The following is a 24,525-nucleotide window of genomic DNA, read 5'->3' on the forward strand; positions in this document are numbered from 1 at the left end:
GTGGGCGCCTATTGGACCGGAACAATGTCAATCTAGCCGCGCTGAGTAAGGGTCCTCGCTATTGGCACCCCCCCACCCTCCCCCGGCTTGGGGCGTTTGCAGGATGGCAGGGGACTGGGCTTTGTGCTGCAGCAACGGGCTTTTAGTCAGTCGTTTTCTTTCCCGTCTGGTCAATTATTTGGATTTTCTGATCAACTGTTTTTACATTTAATGTACGAGTTAGGCTGCCGTTATATTTCAATAATACAAATGCAAAGTGCTGTGGATGTTTGTGAAATGCAAAGTGCTGTGGATGTCAATGAACATCAAGCAGTTTCATCATCATTACCACCCCAAAATCTGGGCTCGAAATGTGCAAGGACAACTCAAGCTGTCACATCCTAATCCAAAATAAAGTGGGAGGAGACCTCCTTCAATGGGTCACCTTGCTCCCACCTCACCTTACACAACCAGTGGCGGATGTTCAACCAGATGTGAACACATATTTTCAAAATAGCCAGGACATAGGTCCTGTGTCCTTTGGAGAACTGCGGATGCAGTCTGCAGTGTGACTTGAGGGAGTTCAGTAGTAGCTGTACAATGACACTACTGTACAGATGTCAGTTATTGCCAGGTGATCGAAGATGATTTGGACTCAAAACCTTAACTGAGTTAGCTGTCTGATTTGAGCATTTCCAGAATTTTCTATTTTTATTTCGGATTTCCAACATCCACAGCACTTTGCATTTGAATTAGTGAAATATAACGGCAGCCTAACTCGTACAGTAAATGTAAAAACAGTTGATCAGAAATTCCAAATAATTGACCAGACGGGAAAGAAAACAACTGACTAAAAGCCCGTTGCTGCAGCACAAAGCCCAGCCCATGCCATCCTGCAAACGCACCAAGCGGGGGGCCAATAGCGAGGACCCTTACTCAGCGCAGATAGATTGACATCGTTCCGGTCCAATAGGAGTCTAGGGCTACATCGGCACCGCCCACCTCGACTAAGCGCAGCCAATGGTAATGGAGGGGAGGCGGGACGCCGCCGGGGGGAGTAAGCAATGAGAGGCCTCCTTATTGGGAGGTGCACTGGCCTGGCTGACAGGCCTTTCAGCTGAAGCCGCCGCCACCACCACCACCAGCAGAGATGATCGATCAGAAGCGCAAGGCGCAGGAAATGGCGCTGGTGCCGTCCAAACGGCCGAGGAATGAGGCGGCGCAGGGGGGCCCGCAGCAGGCCGTGCTGCAGGCGGTGAGGCCGGAGACGCCGGGTCTGCACTCGGGGCAGCGAGGGTGGAGTCAGAATGTTTCTCTCCGCCCCCCCCCCAAAAAAATCCGTCGCCACCCCCCCCCAAATCCGTCGCCACCTCTTCCCCCCCCCCCCCCCCCCCAAATCCGTCGCCACTTCCCCACCCCCCAAATCCGTCGCCACCTCCCCCCCCCCCCCCACATCTGTCGCCACCTCCCCCCCCCCCCACATCTGTCGCCACCTCCCCCCCCCCCACATCTGTCGAAAACTCCCCCCCCCCACATCTGTCGCCACCTTCCCCCCCCCCAATCTGTCGCCATCTCCCCCCCCCCCATATCCGTCACCACCCCCCATATCCGTCGCCACCCCCCATATCTGTCGGCACCCCCCCCCCCATATCCGTCGGCACCCCCCCCCCCCATATCCGTCGGCACCCCCCCCATATCCGTCGGCACCCCCCCCCATATCCGTCGGCACCCCCCCCATATCCGTCGGCACCCCCCCCATATCCGTCGGCACCCCCCCATATCCGTCGGCACCCCCCCATATCCGTCGGCACCCCCCCATATCCGTCGGCACCCCCCCATATCCGTCGGCACCCCCCCATATCCATCGGCACCCCCCCATATCCGTCGGCACCCCCCATATCCGTCGGCACCCCCCCATATCCGTCGGCACCCCCCCATATCTGTCGGCACCCCCCCATATCCGTCGGCACCCCCCCCATATCCGTCGGCACCCCCCCCCCATATCCGTCGGCACCCCCCCCCCATATCCGTCGGCACCCCCCCCCCCCATATCCGTCGGCACCCCCCCCCCATATCCGCCGGCACCCCCCCCATATCCGCCGGCACCCCCCCCATATCCGCCGGCACCCCCCCCCATATCCGTCGGCACCCCCCCCCGTATCCGTCGGCACCCCCCCTATCCGTCGGCACCCCCCCGTATCCGTCGCCGCCCCCCCATATTCGTCGCCGCCCCCCCTATATCCGTTGCCCGTCGCCACCCCCGTTAATATCTCGGGTTTTCCACCTCTGCAGCCTTTTGTGTTTAGATTTCCACCGATCGAAAGACCCATAAACAACCAGGCCACGTGACATCATCGCCGGTCAGGCCTGAGCACATTGCAGAATGGTTACAATTGACAACAGTAGACCATTCGGTCCTTCATGTCTGTTGTATCACTAAAGGGAGCCTGCTTCCTTTTCCTTGCATTACAAGCCAACTGTTTGGCCCACTGTCCTAAACCAGCCCTTTCTCCACATAACTGAAGTTCCTCATCCATGGAACCATTTTCGTCAATCTTTTTTGCACTGTCTCCAATACCATTACATATTTCCTACAGTGCGGATGTAGTACTCCAGTTGAGGCTGAACTAATATTCTGTACAAGTTTAACATAACTTCCTTGCTTTTGTAAAATAAAAGCAAATTACTGTGGATTTTGGAATCTGAAACAAAAACAAAAAATACTGGACAATCTCAGCAGGTCTGACAGCATCTGTGGAGAGAGAAGGGAGCTAATGTTTCAAGTCTGGATGACTCTTTGTCCAAGCTTGTCCTTGCTTTGTATTCTGTGGCCCTATTAATAAAGTCTAGGATGCTATATACTTCATCAACTACACTCTCAACTTGTCCTGATACCTTCAATGACCTATGCACATGTACACCCAAGTCCCTCCGCTGCTGTACCACTTTCTGATTGCAAACATTAAAACCCCAGACTACTGTGTGCAATTTTGAGCTCCACACTAAAATACGGTTATTGAGTTTAAAAACAGAAAAAGGTGGAACTACTCACAGGTCAGGCAGCATCTGTCGAGGGAGAAACAGTTAACATTTGGAGTTTGATAGCCTTTCATCAGAACTCTAATAGGATATTTTGAGGCTTGATGAGTGGGCACAGGGCACAGCATTATCTTAAATTAGTCGGATAAGGGTGTGAAAGAGAAAGGAATTGTAAGTCACACTGATGGATGAGATGATGGTTGTGGGTTCATAAATATTGGTAAGTCGCGTGAAGTCCAGCTCTGGAATTTTGGCAAAGAGAGGACTTAACTTCGGGAATTTGATGAATGAGGGGAAAGGAGGAAAGACTTGCTTTTATATACTATGGGAATAAGTTCACTAAAGTCTCCGTAATCCCAGATGACCATAGGCTTCTTTCCCCTTTGAGGACATGAGCTGATTGGTGGTGATTTAACCTGAGGATCACCACACCTCAGGTGAGGGGCAAGGTTGAGAAGATGGGGCCTTCATGAATAACCTCAGCCGGTGCAGGAATTGAACCCACGATGTTAGCCTCACTCTACACTATGGGAATATGGATGGAACTAAAGCCTGACAAGTCCCCTGGACCTGATGACCTGTATTCTAGGGTCTTAAAATAAGTGGCTGCAGAGAGTGGTAACCTTCCAAAGGTTCCAGTTGATTGGAAAATCACAAATATAACACTTCTGCAAAAAAGGGAGACAGAAAGCAGGAAACTATGGGCTAGTTAGCTTAATATCCGTTCATTAGGGAAAATGCTGGAATCCATTACTAAAGAGGTAATAGGACATTTAGGCCTGTAACCTCAAGTTGGGGGGATACCCCAAAGATGTGCAGTGGATCCCACCCCAACAGATGTACTCCGGTAAGGATTGCACGGCAGTTGGCCGAGAAGTTCAAACATCCATTGCGTAATTGTGCTGCATGGGAACCATCTGAAAATACAATGTAAATCACAAACTTTAGATAGTTCTGACTGCCTCACAGTAATAGTTCCCCAAGAAAAGTTAGAATTTGAACCACTTCTAACTGCTGGACAACTATAGTACTGACCCCCAACCCTCCCAAACCCCCACAGGCTGGATTTCAACTCGTAAAAATTTGGAGCAGCGTGGCAATCAAACTCTCATTGCCATTCCTTGGAAGTTATTAGAAAATCATAATACTATCGGGCAGAGTCAACGTGGTTTTGTGAAAGACAAATCATGTTTGATAAATTTGAGGACAAAACAAGCAGGGCAGCTATAGGGGAAACCAATAGATGCATTTGGATTTCCAAAGGGCATGCAGTAAGGTGCCACATCAAAGGTTATACACAAGCTAGGGGCATATGGAGATAAATTATTAGCATGAATAGAGGACTGGCTAATTAGCAGGAAACAGTTGAGATAAATGGGTAATTTTCAGGTTGAGGACTGTGACTGGTGGGGCCACAGGCATCAGTGCTGGGGTTTCAACTATTTACTATCAGCTTGTCATGACGTGCCTGTTTCTGTCAATATAATTTGAGGCATATCACAAGTATGATCTCAATGGAGGCTATAATATGATTGATAGGGTGTAGCTGGGTAAACTCTGATTTTGAAATTTGACACTGCATAAGATCAGCAGAACATGTGCTGGTTCCAGTTTGGCTGGTGTGTGCCCATGTCAAGTGTCTGTACTTGAACTGTGTTCATATTGTGGTTTTTTGGGGCAGTGAGCTTTTTTACTTGAACTATGTCCATATTGCACTTTTATTTTAGGATTTTTTGGGGGGGAGAGGGGAGTGAACTTTTGCAACAATTTCATTTGGAATTTTGGCTTTGAGAGACCTGCATCCAATTTTACGTTGTACAGTCTATACAAGCTGTTCTAAGATGGGTGGGAAACGGCGTTGGACATTCATACTGATCTAATTTCCTCATTTGCTTTTCTGCTAATAATTTAGGGTCCCCCGAGAACATCAAGTCTTCAAGCTCCTATAATGCTTCTAACAGGTCATGAGGGAGAGGTTTATTGTTGCAAGTTCCACCCAAATGGATCAGTACTGGCATCCGCAGGATTTGACCGACTCATATGTAAGTGATAAAGAGAATTTTATTTTTGTTCTGTTTTCAGCCATACAGGCTTGGTAAAGTAGATATATATAAGCAAATAGATATAAATAAACTTTAATTATTTTGGAATAAAAACAGAAAATGTTGGAAAAACACAGCAGGTCTGGTAGCTTCTGTGGAGAGAGAAACAGAGTTAACATTTCAAATTCAATATGACTCAGAACTCCAGCATGAGAAGTATTTTGCTTTTATTTTACTGATAATTATTCTGGAACTTCTTAATATGCAATGCCCTGATTATTTTGTTAATAGTCGTGCAATCATTTGCCCCATTATACCAATAGTAGCTATCGTTGGAATGTTATCCTTTGGTGATAATTGGGTGACAGTGGTTCGTACTGTTGCTTCACAGCGCCAGGGACCTGGGTTCGATTCCCGGCTTGGGTCACTGTCTGTGCGAAGCCTGCACATTCTCCCCGTGCCTGTGTGGGTTTCCTCCCACAAGTCCCAAAAGACGTGCTTGTTAGGTGAATTGGACATTCTGAATTCTCCCTCTGTACCCGAACAGGTGCTGAATGTGACAACTGGGGGATTTTCACAGTAACCTCATTGCAGTATTAATATAAACCTACTTGTGACACTAATAATGATTATTATTACAGTACTGTAGTGCATAATTTAAATGAGAACAAAGTCCATACCGAGCATGTTTAGCCTCCCGGTATTCGCAGCGCTAAGAAGCACCATTCTATCGAACAGCAGTCGGGTTAGATAGGGGCCTCAGTGGGGAATGGGTGGCCAAGGCCGCACATCGCCGGTTTTCTGCACTGAGGAGCTCCGTGGGCCCTCCATCAAAGATTACTTGTGTCTACAGTACAGAAACTTGTTGGACCAACAGACCCATAAAGTTGTTTATGTTCCACATGAACGTCTATACATTAACTTCCCTCCACAGATGCTGCCTGACCTGCAGCATTAACAATATTTTAGTTTTTATTGCAAGAAGTCTTACAACACCAGGTTACAGTCCAACAGGTTTGTTTTGAATCACTAGCTTTCGGAGCGCAGCTCCTTCCTCAGGCCTCAGATGGCTGTCTATGTGGAGTTTGCACTTTCTCCCAGTGTATGCGTGGAGTTTCCTCCGGGTGCTCTGGTTTCCTCCCACAATCTAAAGATATGCAGATTAGGTGGATTCGCCAAGCTAAATTGCCCCTTAGTGTCCAAAAGGTTAAGTTGGGTTACAGGGATAGGTGTAGGGGTGGGGTTACGTAGAGTGCTCTTTCCAGACTCGATGGGCCGAATGGCCTCTTTCTGCACTGATTCTATGAGAATGCTTGTGAAATTCGGTCATCTCAAGTTAACAAAACAGCACCTTTTTAATGTTTTGGTAAGTGCGCAAAAGGCTATGGCCAGGAATGTCCGACCCCTTTGTGGCAGGACGCGCTGCAAGCAGCTCAACTAAAAGCCCATTGACGTTCGGCAGGACTGGAAGATCCCAGTGGAGGGTGGGGCTGGGAAATCTTGCCCTATGTGTGGTTTAAGGTCCTTCATGTTCTTATTTCTCATTCTTTCTCTTTAGTGTTATGGAATGTGTATGGAGACTGTGATAATTATGCTACATTGAAAGGCCACAGTGGAGCTGTCATGGAATTGCATTACAACACAGATGGCAGGTACAGTAATATTGGATTGTCATATTTAAAGGAAGCTGATTTGCTTTTTGACAAATGATTGAGCTGTATCAGAAAGTATAGAATGGCATTTTTGAAATTTGGGGACAGTTGGCAGAGGTTAAATCTTCTTTTCCAGTCCTGCATGTTCCTGTGTTCCTTTGTGTGAGAAAATGCTTCAATTTTAATGAGTTACTTGATGCCATGCCATTAGAAAAAAGAAAGACTTGCATATGTGTAGCATGTGACTGTCTCCCTCTCTGAAGCACGGTCTTCCAAATCCTCGCTACCGTAGCTACCAGACAAATGACAAAATCAAACTTACCACCCCCCAAAAAAAACACTTTCGGCAAGAAGACCAGTAAACAAGGGAATAAAAATAAAAATTGGGCAGAACAGTTACCTTAACGGCTGCACCCGGCCTGCCAATGATACGGGGATGCTGTCCCACCTCAACAAATCAGCCTGACCTTGCCCACCGGGCTCGTGAAATTCAATTTACAGAGCCGCATGCGATCCCGAGCCACCTGCACGCCCAGATACTTGAAGTGAGTAGTCACCACACAAAACGTCAATTCCCCAAAGCCAGCTCCCATCCCTGGTGGGGAGAGCAAAAAGCACTTATTCTTTTCCAAATTCAATTTGTATCCTGAAAAAGTAGCAAAACGCTTAAGCAGCCCCATTATATAGGGCAGCACAATATCATAGTGGTTAGCACAGTTGCTTCACAGCTCCAGGGTCCCAGGTTCGATTTCCGGCTTGGGTCACTGTCTGTGTGGATTCTGCACATTCTCCCCGTGTCTGCGTGGGTTTCCTCCGGGTGCTCCAGTTTCCTCTCACAGTCCAAACATGTGCGGGTTAGGTGGATTGGCCATGCTAAATTGCCCTTAGTGTCCAAAAAGGTAAAGTGGGGTTACGGGGATAGTGTGGAGGCGTGGACTTGAATAGGGTGCTCTTTCCAAGGGTCGGTGCAGACTCGATGGGCTGAATGGCCTTCTACTGCACTGTAAATTCTATGATACCACCGTGGGAATGAAAGGTCATCAGCATCCGATGCCCAACCCCCTCCAATTATCCTGGCTCCTCAGCATAATGGCCAAGGGCTCTTATCACCAGTGCAAACAAAAGGGGGGACATGGGACACCCCTACCTCGTTCCCCTATTCAGCTGAAAATATCTGGAGTTCACCTCATTCGTACGAACACTCTCCTTCATTTCCTTCTTTCCTTATACAACAATTTGACCCACACTGCAAACTTAGCCCAATCCCAAATCATTCCAACATTGCAAACAAATAACTCCACCACGTCCTGCTCTCGCCGCCACCTCCTCTCTTTCTTTCCCCCCCCCCCCCCATCCTCTTCTGATGAGAGCACCACGTTTAACAAATACTGAACATTCAAGGACAATGCCTACCCTTTACAAACAACAACAAAATTTGTCTCCGGAAGCCCCCCCCCCCACACACACACACACACACACACACGCGCACTTTCACTGTGAGACACTCCAGCCCCAACAAAGGTTCCCTCAAATCCAACTCATATACAGCCTCTTATAAAATTCCTAAAATGCCCTATCCATCTGCTCCAGCGCAACCTCTTGCCCCATCCCAGACCTGAACAATCTCCCGGGGGGATTCAGTGATGGTAATGATTGAATGTCAAGGCGTTTTAAATTCCTTTGCGGGATGTGGGCGTCACTGGTTTGGCCAGCATTTATTGCCCATCCCTAGTTGCCCTTCAGAAGGTGGTAGTGAGTTGCCTTGTTGAACCGCTGCAGTCCCTTCAGTGTAGGTGTATCCACGGTGCTGTTAGGGAGGGAGTTCCAGAATGTTGCCCCAGTGACAGTGAAGGAACGGCGATATATTTCTAAGTTAGGATGGTGAGTGACTTGGAGAGGAAGCCCCAGGTTATGAGGTTCCCAGGTATCTGCTGGTTTTGTTCTAGATGGTAGTGGTCATAGGTTTGGAAGGTACTGTCTAACCTTGGTGAGTTACTGCAGTGCATCTTGTAGATGGTACATGCGGCTGTCACTGTTCGTAGGTGATGGAGGGTTTGAACGTTTGTGGAAGGGGGAGCAATCAACGGGCTGCTTTGTCCTGGATGGCGTTGAGCTTCTTGAGTGTTGTTGGAGCTGCACTCATCCTGGGAAGTGGAGAGTATTCCATTGCACACCTGACTTGTGCCCTGAAGATGGTGGACAGGCTTTGTGGAGTCAGGATGTAGGCAAAATGTCAAACTGCGTTTGCAGTTCCTTTTTACTGGCCAAAGGTTCCAGAGTGGGATCCCCGCATACTTCCCATCCACTTCCAAAAGTTTGTCTACAAACCGCTGCCGCTCCACTATTGCCTCCCTATCCACTGCGCCTTAAATGAGATGTTCTCGCCCCTCACCAGTACCTCCCAAACCACCAACGGTGAGGCCACCCCTATCCACCTGCGCCTTAAATGAGATGTCTCGGCCCTCACCAGTACCTCCCAAACCACCGATGGTGAGGCCTCCCCATTTTTATTGAAGCCCACATAATCATCAATCACATTTGCCATCCTGACACAAAAACTTGGATCCACAAGCAGCCCCACATCCAACCTCCACGCCGGCCTCTGTACAGGTCCCTTCCCCAAGACCACATCCAACCGTAACAGCCTCCCCGAACAAGCGTCAGAATGTGGCGACTAGGGGCTTTTCACAGTAACTTCATTTGAAGCCTACTTGTGACAATAAGCGATTTTCATATTTTTTTTCAACCTCCACACTGGCCTCTGTGCAGACCCCATCTCCAAGACCACATCCAACCTCCACGCCGGCATCTATGCAGGCATCTTCTCCAAAACCACATCCACCAAGTGCGGGACATGATCTGAAATAACAATCACCGAGCATTCCGCTTTCCTCACCCCCGACAACAACAACCGCCCCCCAAGAAAGAAATCAATCCTCGAATATACCTTGTGCGTTGGTGAAAAAAGGAATGCTCTCTGCCCCCTGGAGGCAAGAACCGCCACAGATCCACTCCTCCCCCCCCCCCCCCCCCCCCATCTTCATAAACGCTGCCAACACCCTTGCCACTCCCCACAAAGGGGTCAACGAGCGCCGCTTAGATCGATCCATCTTCGAATGCAACACTGTGTTTAAATGCCCACTAAAATTAACTGATGCGTATCCAGGCTCGGAGTGGCCGCCATCATCTTCTTCATAAACCTGACATGAAAATGAAAATTGCTTATTGTCACAAGTAGGCTTCAAATGAAGTTACTGTGAAAAGCCCCTAGTCGCCACATTCCGGCGCCTGTTCGGGAAGGCTGGTACATCATCCGAATTTGGGGCATACACACTAATCAACACCTCCAAAGTGGCCATTACTATAACATATGTCCCGCTGATCTGCCACCACCGTCTCCATCTGAAACCTAACTCTCTTACCCACCAGTACCGCTAGCTCCCGGGCACTGCTATCAAAGCCCGAGTGGAACACCCGACTCACCCAACCCTTACAAAGCCTAACCTGGTCCTTTACCTTCAAATGAGTCTCCTGCAACAGCCCCACATCTGCTCTCAAGCTCTTAAAATACGAAAAGTCTCTTGCCCGCTTCACCTGTCCACCCAACCCTGCACGTTCCATGTTACCATTTGGGCTGGGGTCTCTCTCTTTTCACATTCTCCTCCCCCCCCCCCCCCCCCCCCCCCCCTCAGCCATAAGCACCCTGCGGGGCATACATGTCCCCCTTCACCGACCTCTTAGGCTCGCCCTCCACCCAAAATGGCCCTCTGGCCCCACCCCACAAATGAGACCAAGACCTGCCCCTGGTCACCATTATCCAACTACCCCTCCCCCATCCTAGAAAACCCCTAACCACTTCCTTTTGAAACCACTCCTTTGCATGTTCCCAATCCCCTGACCAGTCACACCTTCTAGGCCAGTCGAAACCTGTCCAACCAGGCTCAGCCGGCTGTTGCCCCTCCCCCCACCATGTTCCCGTTCACCAGTCAACTTGTTCGCTAGCAAGGTGGCCCTCACCAGAACCCCCGCCCTCCCCATACCTAACACAACAACTAACAGAGGAGCCCCTCCCCCTTCCCCCCCATATCCAACCCTTCTAAACAACCCAACATGTTAAACGCTAAAACGAAGGGGAAAAACCACAACACATTATCCCACCGTCCCAAACCATCGCCTCCCAACCATAACATGAGAAATCAAAGTCCAAACTCAGTTCGGTCCCAGTCCTTCAGCCCTCACGAACATCTCCACTTCCTCCCCATCTCGCCGCATAGACCACCCCAAACCATACATCACTTTTATAAAGCGCTGCCTTTGCCCTATTGAAGGGCGCCTGCCTTTTTCCCAGTTCCACCCTGACTCCCTTGTATATATGATAACCATGCACTTCGGACCTCGCCTCCCGATTCCGCTTGGCCCATCTCAAGATTTTCTCCTTCGTCTAATAGCCGTGAAAACAGACTATCGCAGGTCTTGGTGGATCATCAGCCTTTGGCTTCGCCGGAGCGACTGATGAATCGTATCCAGCTCAAAGAGGGAAGTGTCCTCCTCCTCCCCCAACAATCTGGCGAACATCCCCCAAAAATACTCAGTGCCTACTTTCAGCCCCTCAGGCAGTCCCACAATCTGAAGATTCTGCCACCGTGACCTGTTGTTCAGGTCCTCCACTTTGGCTCTCACCCTTTATTACTTTCCTTGACCGTCTGCAGCTCCTCTCCCATTGAGGTGAACTAGTCGCTGTGCTGCGACAATGCCTCCTCCATATTTCCATGCTCCTGCACCGTCTCCAATATCTTTCCAAGAGCCTCCTTTATCGGGGCCAATGTTCCAAGAGCCTCCTTTATCGGGGCCAGTGTATCTTCCACCAACTGATTGAGCATTCCCACCATCACCTACCCATGCCGTTCAAAATGCTTGGCAAACTGCCAGTCGAACTCTACTGCCATCATTTCAGCCAGCATGCCCATCATAATGGCTGGAGCCCCACCCGGCAAGCTTGCTCCCGCCATCTTTCCTCCCACAGAACCTCGCACCGAGCTCAGGCCCTCAGGCGGACTAGCGCTCGTTCCTTTTTGTGCCACATTCTCGTCAGGATTTCAACACCCTCTCCCACAATTTTACTGAAGGCAGCACGTATAAAAAGTCCACCAAAATGAAAACGGCCAAAAAACGAGGACTCGAGCGGGAGCCACCCAACGTGCATCCTCCACCTCCATATCACCGCCAGACGTTCTGGTCTGTGGATTTTTAGATGCAGTAGTTGCTTTAAAGTTCAAGTGAAGGTCTTGTAACAAAAGTGATTCTCAGCAGGTTTCTTGTAGTTGAATTTCTACGATCTTGGATCTCGGTGAACTTGAAGTTGGAATAGGTTGTGGAGTCTCTGACAGAATCTCCCACTTTCAAGGTGTATTGCTGGTTATTAGCTTGGCTGTTGCACGACTTACAGCGAGTTTGATGGCTTTTAATGGAGCTCTCTGCCTCCAAGCAGCTTCTTACTGATTTAAAAGCAGACTGCAAAGTATGATTCCCTCATCAGGTGGCTTCCACAAGGTCAATCCTTTTTCCTAACAAAGGGACACAAGTTCAAAATGCTAGGATCACACAATTTGGAGCTGCCATTTTCATATCCTCGTGTGTCCAGTTTTTCAAAGTATTGACTGAAAGTTCTTAATATATTAGAATCTGGCACTACCTTGCACATGGGTTAATTGTTTTACTTTGTCTTCAGCATGCTTTTTTCAGCATCAACAGATAAAACAGTAGCAGTGTGGGACAGTGAAACAGGTGAAAGAATCAAGAGGTTGAAAGGCCACACTTCCTTTGTGAACTCCTGTTACCCGGCAAGACGAGGACCACAGTTAGTCTGTACAGGAAGCGATGATGGAACTGTAAAGGTGATTGCAATTTACTTTTGCTAACCAAGTGGTTTGTGGGATAGAACTGAAAGATGAATTCTAAAGCAGAGGCTTGCAAGGATAGAATCATAGAATTTACAGTGCAGAAGGAAGCCATTCGACCCATCAAGTCTGCACCAGCCCTTGGAGAGAATACCCCACTTAAGCCCACACCGGTGCAGGAGCATGGAAATATGCCAGTAACCCCACCTAACCTTTTTTCGATACTAAGGACAATTTAGCATGGCCAATCCACCTAACCTGCACATCTTTTGACTGTGGGAGGAACCGGAGCACCCAGAGGAAACCCATGCAGACACGGGGTGAACGTGCAGAATCCACACAGACAGTGACCCAAGCCGAGAACCGAACCTGGCACCTTGGAGCTGTGCTAACCACTGTGCTACCATGCCTCCCAGGATTAAAATATCCTGGCCCGGACTGAACAGATTCCAGTGTAAATGTATTACCCTCTCCTTGGGATAATTGTGTTTGGTAGGGAGCGGGGCTCTGCCAATAGCTCAGTGAGTTTATCCAGTGAATAACTAAGCCAGACAGACCAGAAATACCAAGTCCAACCTTGGATCTGTGCTGAATTTACTGATTTGAGCCAGGGTTGCAATTGCATGATTAGCTTTGGCTTCAGTGCTAGGAAAGAAAGAGAAGTGTTAGCAGGATTTCTGCTCTTGACTGGCCATTTAGTTACTCCCTGCTAGAAACTACATTTTGGCTGAGAATGGTATCTGGATGTTTTCATTGTCAATTCTCTAGCCTCATACATCAAGAATTGCTATTTGTGCAAAGTGCCAAAGATTGGTGGCAACTGTTGAGTTGAACCCCAACAAAGGTCAGTGCCTTCAGAAGAGAGGCACAAGTGGGCAAATATATTGGTTAGATTGCTTGTACGGGTAATATAATTAAATTTAGACAGGTCTAATTATTGCTCAAATTTGAAACATGAGTAGGTGTATAAAGAAAGTCATACCTTTAACAGAACGTACAAATTATCCATAGGTCACTGTTCGAAAGGAATACATTAAAATTGCCATCCTTCAGCAAAAGACCAATGTGTATTAGACTTTAGACTAATAAATATTATTTGTAAACTAGTTACTGTTTATGCAAATTCTGTTCCTGTGAAACACCACCTATGACAAAATGGAAGCAGGTGGACAGTTTGGATTCTGCCCCTTCCATCTCTTTCCTTTCTTCATTCACTTGCTCCACCTCTCCTTTATCTTGTTTGCTTCTCTTCTTCACTTGTTTGCACACCTCTCTTTTCCCCCCCCCTCTCTTTTCCCTGTCCATTGTGTCTTGTCTTTTTTTTTTAATGATCTTTATTTTCTTTAATGTATTTTTATATCTAATTTGCATGTTTGATTCCCTAGCTATGGGATATTCGAAAAAAGGCTGCTATCCACACATTTCAGAACACATACCAAGTACTTGCGGCAACATTTAATGACACAAGTGATCAGATTATCTCTGGTGGTATCGATAATGACATTAAGGTAAGATGCTCCTTAGGGTCATTCATTAGCCACAATCAGCATCAAAAATAACAGTCTTAGAATCCATTAAAATTTATGGTTGTAATTTTTTAGTAAATTACAGTGAATTTCAGCAAGTGCAGGTGTATAGTTGAATACTGGTCTATTGTCTTTGCCCTAGGTTTAACAGATAGGCTTCCTAAGAAATGGCCAATTGTATGGCTTGGCTTGGTGGTCAGAGAGAGATTTTATATGGATCTACTTTGTAGGTACTGCTGCTCTCTGTGGGAATGCATTAGGTGAATTGGACATTCTGAATTCTCCCTCCGTGTACCCAAACAGGCGCATGGTGGACTTTTTATTCAGTAACTTCATTGCAGTGTTTATGTAAGCCTTCTTGTGACAATAACGATTGTTATTATATATCCCAAGGTTTATGGACCCATCAGACACCTACTGACATACTGTTCACATGAAGTTCCAGCTTTTTGAGAAATGGGTCACCTTATACTGTTTCTAAAGAGCATCTCTGTCAAATCATTGGGCAAAATGTTTGGAATCTGTTCTTGCTTTTCATCCTGATTCACTTCTAAACTGGTAATACTACAGTTAGCAGTAAATCATAACTACTAATGGTATCTCACCTGAATCTTTTTTGGTGGGAATGTTGTAGCAGGAATGGCAAACACCTGCAAGAATCAGGCAGCAGAAATCTTATCTGCTGTTTTCTAGAATAGACTACTGAAGTTCTATTGTTCAAGATCTGAGTAGTAACCAATAATTCTCCAATGTTCTGGCTCTGCTAGCGTGCTAATGGTAGTTATTGCTACCTATTGTGTGTAGCTATTAAAGATGCCTACTTGGAGAACCTATTATTTTGTTCCAAAAGTCATAGAATGGTTACATCACAGAATGGGGCCATTCAGCCCATCATGTCTGTGCTGGCTCTCTGAAGGAGCAATTCGCCTGGTGCCATTCCCCGGCCTTCTCAGCGCAGCTCTGCATGTGCTTCCTTTTTAAGATAATTGTTGAGGGAGTTCTTTATTGTTCTCAATTTTATTTTATGGGGCTTTGATTAAAGTATAATTTTCCCCAATAGCTTGCCCAAGTGGCCATTCTTTTTCTTTGAAAATTTTTTTAAATTCTCCTTTCCCACATTTTCTCCCAAATTTACACCTAACAATAATCAGTAACGAATGTAATGTCAATCCCCATATCAATAACAACGATCCCATCCTCCCACCAAACCCCCAAACATTAGCTCGCATGTTAACATCAACAAATAACAAAAAGGAATTAGGAATCACCCATAGTCACCATTAACACATATAGTCCGCCTCCCCCCAGCCCCTCACCCCCCTAATGTTCAATGTGATCCAATTCTTGAAAGTGCATAATGAATAACGCCCATGAATTGTAGAATCCCTCCATCCTTCCCCTCAGTTCAAATTTGACCTGTTCAAGCGTCAAGAATTCCAGCAGGTCCCCCCGCCACGCCAGGACACAGGTTGGAGAGGTTGATCTCCACCCTAACAGGATCCGCCTTTGGGCGATCAACGAGGTGAAGGCTACAATATCTGCCTCCACATACGTTTCCAACCCCGGCTGGTCCGACACCCCAAATATGGCCTCCTGAGGGCCTGGGTCCAGTTTCACGTGCACCACTTTAGAGATTACCCTAAACCCCACCTCCCAGTAATCCTCCAGCTTTGGACAGGACCAAAACGTGTGAACGTGGTTTGCGGCCCCCCCCCCCCCCCCCCCCCCCCCCCCCCCCCCCGCAACGTTCACATACATCTACCCCCTCAAAGAGCCGTCTCATCCTCGCCCTTGTAAGGTGCGGTGTGCTCTATACACCACCTTCAGCTGTATCAGCCCCAACCCTCACACATGAGGTGGAGGCGTTCACCGTCCAGAGCACCTCACACCAGAACCCCATCTCCATATCCTCTCCTAACACTTCCTTCCACTTTGCCTTGATCCCTTGTAGCGGCTCCTTCTCCCCCTCTAAAATAGCCTTGTAAACCGCCGATACTACCCCCTTCTCCAGTCCCCCTGTCGTCAGCACCTCCTCCAGCAATGTGGGAGCCAGCTCTACTGGGAAGCTCTGTATCTCCTGACTGGCAATGTCTCAAACCTGCATGTATCTAAATATTTCCCCTTGCTCCAGCCCATACTTCGCTCCCAGCTCCTTCAATCCCGCAAAACGACCCCCAAGAAACAAATCTTTCAGTCTTATAATTCCTTTCTCCTCCCATATCCAAAAAATTCCATCCCACTTCCCTGTCTCAAATCTATGGTTCCCCCGAATCGGCATTTCCCTTGACCCAGCCCCAACCCGAAGTGCTGTCGAAACTGCCTCCAAATTCTCAACAAAGCTATTACTACCGGACTCCCTGAGTATCTCCCCAGGGCCGTCGGGAGCGGCGCTGTCGCTAGCGCCTTCAATCCCGACCCCCTACCCAAACTCATTGGGAGTCAACCCCTCTGACCCAGCTCCGTACCTTCTCCACATTCGCAGCCCAGGAATAATACATCAGGTTCGGAAGACCCAAACCCCCTGCCTGGCTTCCTCTCTCTAGTAGCACGTGGCCATTCTTTTAAGGGGAGATGCCGGTATTGTCACTAGACTAGTAATCCACGATTTGGGGTAATAATGGGTTTTGAATCCCACCACGGCAGGTGGTGAAATTTGAATGAAAAAGTCTAATGATCATGAAACCATTGGCCGATTGTCCTGAAAAGCCATCTGTCATCCTTATCTGGTCTGGCCTATGTGTGACTCCAGACCCACAGCAATGTGCTTGACTCTTAAATGGCCTACCAAGCCAGAGCAAATAAGGAATAAATGCTGGCCCAGCCAGCAGTGCCCACATCCCTTGCATGAATAAAAATAAATCTTGATGTTTTGATAGGCTACTTAACTATTGTGTGTACCAACAGAGCTTCACCCTGTTCTCACCTAGCATCTGCACATAAACATTTCTATTGGGGGTAAGCAGATGGTAACCAGGACTAGAAGCGCTGGCCAGTGTTTCCTTTTTCTACAAAAATCATGGTGTTTCTGTGAGCAATTGTAGCACCCAGCAAAAGGCAACCAAGTAGGATTATATTCATTGGAGTTTAGAAGTAGGATTATATATTCACTTGAGTTAGAAGAGTGAGAGGGGATCTCATATAAACTTATAAAATTTTAATTGGATTAGACAGGGTAGATTCAGAAAGAATGTCCCTGATGTTGTTGGAGTCCAGAACTAGGGATCATAATTTGATGATAAGGGGTAAACATTTTCAGACTGGTGAGGAGACATTTCTTCACCCAGAGAGTGGTGAATCTGGAATTCACTACCACAAAGTAGTTGAGGCCAAAACGTTGTGTAATTTCAAGAAGGAATTAGATACAGCTCTTGGGGCTAAAGACATCAGTGTATTGAATTTGATGATCAGCCATGATCAGAATGAATAGCGGAACAGTTTAAAAGGGCGGAATGACCTACTCCTATTTTCTGATGTATGTTTCTGTGTAAGTCAGCGCGGGCTGGAAATCGCACAAGGCTATCTTGGTTCAGTTGCTCACAGGATGGATTCGCTAAACATTGATTCTAGCTTAGATTTTGATATTCATAGAACTGTACAGCACAGAACAGGCCCTTCGGCCCTCAATGTTGTGCCGAGCCTTGTCCAAAACCAAGATCAAGCTATCCCACTCCCTGTCATTCTGGTGTGCTCCATGTGCCTATCCAATAACCGCTTGAAAGTTCCTAAAGTGTCCGACTCCACTATCACAGCAGGCAGTCGATTCCACACCGAACCTACCTCGGACATCCCCTCTATATCTCCCACCGTGAACCTTATAGTTATGCCCCCTTGTAACAGCTACATCCACCCGAGGAAATAGTCTCTGAATGTCCACTCTATCTATCCCCCTCATCATCTTATAAACCTCTATTAAGTCGCCTCTCATCCTCCACAACAAAGAGAAAAGCCCTAGCTCCCTCAACCTTTCCTCATAAGACCTATCCTCCAAACCAGGCAGCATCCTGGTAAATCTCCTTTGCACCCTTTCCAATGCTTCCACATCCTTCCTATAGTGAGGTGACCAGAACTGCACACACTACTCCAAATGTGGTCTCACCAGGTCATGTACAGTTGCAGCATAACCCCACGGCTCTTAAACTCACGCCCCTGTTAATAAACGCTAACACACTATAGGCCTTCTTCACGGCTCTATCCCCTTGAGTGGCAACCTTCAGAGATCTGTGGACATGAGCCCCAAGATCTCTCTGTTCCTCCACATTCCTCAGAACCCTGCCGTTGACCCTGTAATCCGCATTCAAATTTTTCCTACCCAAATGAATCACCTCGCACTTATCAGGGTTAAACTCCATCTGCCATTTTTAGGCCCAGCTCTGCATCCTATCAATGTCTCTTTGCAGCCTACAACAGCCCTCCACCTCATCCACTGCTCCACCAATCTTGGTGTCATCAGCAAATTTACTGACCCACTCTTCAGCCCCCTCCTCCAAGTCATTGATAAAAATCACAAATAGCAGAGGACCCAGCACTGATCCCTGTGGTACACCACTGGTAACTGGTCTCCAGTCTGAAAATTTTCCATCCACCACCACCCTCTGTCTTCTATGTGATAGCCAGTTACTTATCCAATTGGCCAAATTTCCCTCTCTCCCACATCTCCTTACTTTCTTCATGAGCCGACCCATGGGGAACCTTATCAAACGCCTTACTAAAATCCATGTATACAACATCAACTGCTCTACCTTCATCTACACACTTAGTTACCTCCTCAAAGAATTCAATCAAATTTGTGAGGCAAAATTTACCCTTCACGAATCAGTGTTGACTAGCCCGGATTAAGCTGCATCTTCCAAATGGTCATAAATCCTATCCTTCAGGACCTTTTCCATTAACTTACCGACCACCAAAGTAAGACTAACCAGCCTATAATTACCAGGGTCATTCCTATTCCCTTTCTTGAACAGAGGAACAACATTCGCCACTCTCCAGTCCTCTGGCACTTTCCCCGTGGACAGTGAGGACCCAAAGATCGAAGGCTCTGCAATTTCATCCCTTGCCTCCCAAAGAATCTTAGGATAAATTCCATCTGACCCAGGGGACTTGTCGACCCTAAGGTTTTTCAAAATTGCTAATACATCCTTCCTCAGAACATCTACCTCCTCCAGCCTACCCGCCTGTATTACACTCTCATCCTCAAAAACATGGCCATGGTCCTTGGTAAACACTGAAGAAAAGTATTCATTCAACGCCTCTCCTATCTCTTCTGACTCCATGCACAAGTTCCGACTACTGTCCTTGACTGGCCCTAACCTCACCCTGGTCATTCTTTTATTTCTCACATAAGAGTAAAAAGCCTTGGGGTTTTCCTTGATCCGACCCGCCAAGGACTTCTCATGCCCCCTCCTAGCTCTCCTAAGCCCTTTTTTTAAGCTCATTCCTTGCTACCTTGTAACCCTCAAGCAACCCAACTGAACCTTGTTTTCTCATCCTTAAATACGCTTCCTTTTTCCTCTTGACAAGACATTCAACCTCTTTTGTGAACTATGGTTCCCTCACACGGCCATTTCCTCCCTGCCTGACAAGGACATACCTATCAAGGTCACGCAGTATTTGTTCCTTGAACAAGCTCCACTTTTCATTTGTGCCTTTCCCTGACAGTTTCTGTTCCCATCTAATGCTCCCTAATTCTTGCCTAATCGCATCATAATTACCCCTCCCCCAATTATAAACCTTGCCCTGCCTTATGGCCCTATCCTTCTCTATTGCAATAGTGAAAGACACCAAATTGTGGTCACTATCTCCAAAGTGCTCTCCCACAAACAAATCTAACACTTGGCCCGGTTCATTACCCAGTACCAAATCTAATGTGGCCCCACCTCTTGTCGGCCTATCCACATATTGTGTCAGGAAACCCTCCTGCACACACTGTACAAAAACTGCCCCATCCGAACTGTTCGACCTATAGAGGTTCCAATCAATATTTGGAAAGTTAAAGTCACCCGTGACAACTACCCTGAGACCTCCACACCTATCCATGATCTGTTTTGCAATTTCTTCCTCCACATCTCTATTACTCCTAACAACGTGACCGCTCCTTCCCTATTTCTAACTTCAGCCCATATTGCCTCAGTAGGCAGATTCCCCTTGAACTGCCTTTCTGCAGTCGTTAAACTATCCTTGATTAACAATGCTACTCCTCCACCTCTTTTCCCACCTTCCCTCATCTTACTGAAACACCTATACCCCGGAACTTTAGTTTAGATTTTGACATTTGTAAGGAAGTCTAAAAAAATAAGCTCTAATAAAACTTTCTATTCTGCTCGCCTTTTTAAGCCAAGGACTTTTGAGTACCCTTAAAATCCTTACTTTAATCATTTTTATGAATTATCACGCTTCTGACATTGACCAAACCAACTTCTAGCCTCAGAATCAGGAAAATTATGGCTGGGAAGCTTTATCTAATGCTTTCACCTTCATGTGCTGTAATGTAAAATTAAGCAGTTTATCTGAGGATTTTAACTTATTGGATTCTTTCTTGCTGATCACAATCGTTTAAATTGGTTAATTCTAGATATCTCTGCAATGTACAGAGGACATACTTTATGGCCTGGTGTACTAAAGACAATTGGGAGACCTGGTAGCTCAATATGTCAATACTTGTTAAATACAGAGCATTAAACATATCCCATCTAAAGCAGTGTCCCTGACAGTTGCCTGGGGCAGTAATAATTTCCTTCAATAGCAAATTGATCTATGTGGTTGGAACAGAACATTGGGTTTCTCCAATCAATCCATTCAGTTCGCGCACTATGTATGAATTCCTAGGAGGATTTTTTTTTTTTTAAAGTAATATTTGATTGGCAGCTACATCTGAAACTAAGACAAGTTCAGTTTGTGGAGCATAGCTGAAATTCTGTTTCGTCCCTTCAATGGACACTGTAGCCGAGTTTCATTAAATTTGGACCAGTGATACTCTCACCAGTCTGTCTGAAATTGTCAAAGTGGGAGTCTAGTCAGAGGACTTTGTAGTAGCCCTGTATTGTAAGCAACTATATTTGAAGTCTTAGCACAGGATATATGTCTGTCTTGTTTTGGCATTGAAGGAGATATGTAAAACTTGATAATTAGGTATGTTGAGTACTGTTCATTTTCCAATTTAGTTAATGGGCGCTACTTAACGGGGAAAAAAGCAGAGTCCTGTTTTGGGCACGTTTAGCTGAGTGTTTCTTGGTGCCTACAGCACCGAGAACCACCCTGCTTTAAATGAGACTTTTTTTTGCATCGGCGAGGAATGGCTCATCAGTGCAGTAAGAGATCACAGCCCCGTTTTTAAATGCCACCCCAATCTCATGACACCCCCACCCCAAAACACCCCAACTTACCTGTTGGGGGATCCTCGACCCCCCCTTCACCCCACCTCATGAGGGCAGGGTATCTCCGGGTTTGACCCCACACAGGCACCCAGGCACCTTGACACTGCCAGCTTGCTGCTGGGGTACACATGTGGCAGTGCCAGGGTGCATGTGTGGCAATGCCAGGGTGCACAGGGAGCCAGGGTACCACCTTGCCCAGAGCCCAACCATCCAGCGCCTCCGATGGCCAAGGAGACCCCACCCCAAACCCCGGTGTTATGCCTGGTGCACGTTTGTGTGTACCAGTGCTAAATGGCGCCATGGCGAGATCTCCCAGACATGAGCATTAGTTCCCGGGCCTTGGGAGAATCTGGCGGCGACATATTTAAGTGCGTCTAATTGCTCACTTAAGTATGTAAATCTGGATCACGCTCAATTAGGTCAAGATCCAGATCACGACATCTCGCAAGATGCCATTAGATCTCGCGAGGTGTTCCGAGCGTCACAAATCTCTTGAGATTTAACGGCCTTGTTACGTCACCGAGTTGGGCGCGACAAAGTTGTTCAATCACACCCAATATGGTGGGAATCTAGTGGGGATATATCTAATGTGAGGATTACTAATAAGAATGATCAATGATAGTCAACCCGAGGAAAATATCGGGTTTAAATACCTAAAAGTGTAATGCTGTCCACCACAGTTCTTTGTTCAAATAAACAAAACATATTTCTATTTTTAAGGGATTATTTTGTTCAAACAGTAACGCTAGGTCAATCCATTTTTTAATAATCTTGGGAAATGGATTGCTTTGTAACAGATTGCTGGCTCAAATCCAATCCTAACCCACCACTTCACACCCTTTTAAGGGCAGCAGTGGACTAGATTTGTAACATTACCACGTGTGGAACCAATTCTCAGTCATAAACTAAATTTAGCAGATCTTCACAAACAATGATATGCCTTCAGAGGGGTTGACTCCTAGTGGGTCAGAATGGAGGGGAATTTGTGTAGTGGGTTGCAATTTAAGGCGCTAGCAACAGCGCCACTCCCGATGACCCTGGGGAAATACTCGGGGAGTCCGGTAGTGAAATGAAATGAATGAAAATCGCTTATTGTCACAAGTAGGCTTCAGATGAAGTTACTGTGAGAAGCCCCTAGTCGCCACATTGTGCCGCCTATTCGGGGAGGCTGATACGGGATAGTGATAGCTTCGTTGAGAATTTGGAGGAAGTTTCGCCAGCACTTCGGGTTGGGGGCAGGGTCGGGGGAAATGCCGATTCGGGGGAACCACAGATTTGAACCAGAGAAGTGGGATGGAAATTTTCGGAGATGGGAGGAGAAGGGAATTAGGACACTAAAGGATTTGTTTTTTGGGGGTCGGTTTGCAGGCTGGGAACAAAATATGGGCTGGAACAGGGGGAAATGTTCAGATAAATGCAGGTTCGGGACTTTGCTAGGAAAGAGATACAGAGCTTACCGGTGGAGCCGGCCTCCACATTGCTGGAGGAGATGCTGATGACGGGGGGACTAGAGAAGGGGTATTGTCGGCGGTTTACGGAGTTATTTTGGGAGAGGAAAAGGCACCGCTGGAAGGGATCAAAGCAAAGTGAGAGGAAGAGTTGGGAGAGGATATGGAGGAGGGGTTCTGAGGTGCTGCAGAGAGTGAATGCCTCCACCTCGTGCTCGAGGTTGGGGCTGATGCAGTTGAAGGTGGTATATAGAGCACACCTTAAAAGGACGAGGATGAGCTGATTCTTTGAAGGAGTAGATAATGTGTGTGAACATTGGGGGGGGGGGGGGAGTAGTGGAGTGGGGAGAGGATATGGGGATGGATGGATGATGGGGAAAGGATGGGGGAGGGGGGGGGAAGGATGGGGGTGGGGGCCATAAACCACATTCATATGTTCTGGTCTGTCCAAAGCTGGAGGATTACTGGAAGGAGGCTTTTAAGAGTAGTTTCTAAAGTAGTGCACGTGAAACTGGAACTGGACCCCCGGAGACCATATTTGGGGTATCGGACCAGCCGGGGTTGGAAATGGGTGCAGAGGCAGAGGTTATAACCTTTGCTTTATTGATTCGAAGGTGGATCCTGTTGGGATGAAGAGCAACCTCTCCGCCCTGTGCCCTGGCGTGGCGGGGGGACCTGCTGGAAGTCTTGACTCTTGAGAAGGTTAAGTTTGAACTGAGGGGAAAGATGGAGGGGTTCGACAATTAATGGGCATTATTCATTCTGCACTTTCAAGAATTGGATTACATCGAACATTCGGGGGGGGGGGGGGGTTGGGAGGGTTTTGGGGGGGAGGGAGACTACATGTGTTAATGGTGACTATGGGCGTTTCCTGATTCCATCTTGTTTTTTGTTTATGTTAACATACGGGCTGTTTGGGGGTTTGGTGGGAGGATGGGATTGTTGTTGTTGATAAGGGGATTGACAATGTATTCGTTACTGTTTATTGTTCATTGGTGGGTGTAAATTTGGAAGAAAATGTGAAACAGGAGAATAAAAATATATTTTTTTAAAACAGTCATATGCTTTTCCAGTACCTCTATCATTAATTGACCTCTTACCTCTTTTGTGTGGTATGGGTAATAATGGCCCGAAGGCTTTCTTGATGGCATAGCAAGTTTTTACAAACAGACCAGGAAAGCCTAGATTTCGGTCCTTGAAATATGCTGTTTTATCTGATTTCAGTCAGTGAAACGTGTGTGTGGGTGCGCGCGTGTAGAGAGTATGGTGCAGCTGCCTATCATTCAGTATGATGGCACGCATGTTTAACAGCATTGCTGGTCTTTATCATGGGCATGTGCATACATATAGTTGATCGTCCCAAGTTTGAGATGTCGGGGGTGAGAGGTATATTGTAAGTTTAAACTTTCATTCAACTTGCTTGCCCTTCATTACTGGTTTAAAAGAAGAACTTGGGAAGGCGCTGTGGGGGGGGGGAAGAGAGAGAGAATACGATGAATGAAGTAAACCCAGTAAATCCCTGGATTTGATATGTCTTAAAGGGGTCATGACTTGCTTCTTTATTGCCCTGAG

At 47.1% G+C, this 24,525-nt stretch overlaps 1 protein-coding gene across 1 annotated transcript in view; it reads left to right on the forward strand.

Moving 5' to 3' along the window:
• Positions 1–1,075: 1,075 nt before the first annotated feature.
• The window catches only part of snrnp40 (small nuclear ribonucleoprotein 40 (U5)), a 32,570-nt gene continuing 9,120 nt past the window's right edge, over positions 1,076–24,525 (forward strand). Inside the window, exons 1-5 of the mRNA XM_072500933.1 lie at positions 1,076–1,234; positions 4,931–5,060; positions 6,619–6,712; positions 12,441–12,606; positions 13,995–14,117. Coding sequence (XP_072357034.1) covers positions 1,130–1,234; positions 4,931–5,060; positions 6,619–6,712; positions 12,441–12,606; positions 13,995–14,117 — 618 coding nt within the window. The 5' untranslated portion in view covers positions 1,076–1,129. The remainder of the gene's footprint in view (positions 1,235–4,930; positions 5,061–6,618; positions 6,713–12,440; positions 12,607–13,994; positions 14,118–24,525) is intronic.

Source organism: Scyliorhinus torazame, chromosome 1, assembly GCF_047496885.1.
Source record: "Scyliorhinus torazame isolate Kashiwa2021f chromosome 1, sScyTor2.1, whole genome shotgun sequence".
Lineage (NCBI taxonomy): Eukaryota > Metazoa > Chordata > Chondrichthyes > Carcharhiniformes > Scyliorhinidae > Scyliorhinus > Scyliorhinus torazame.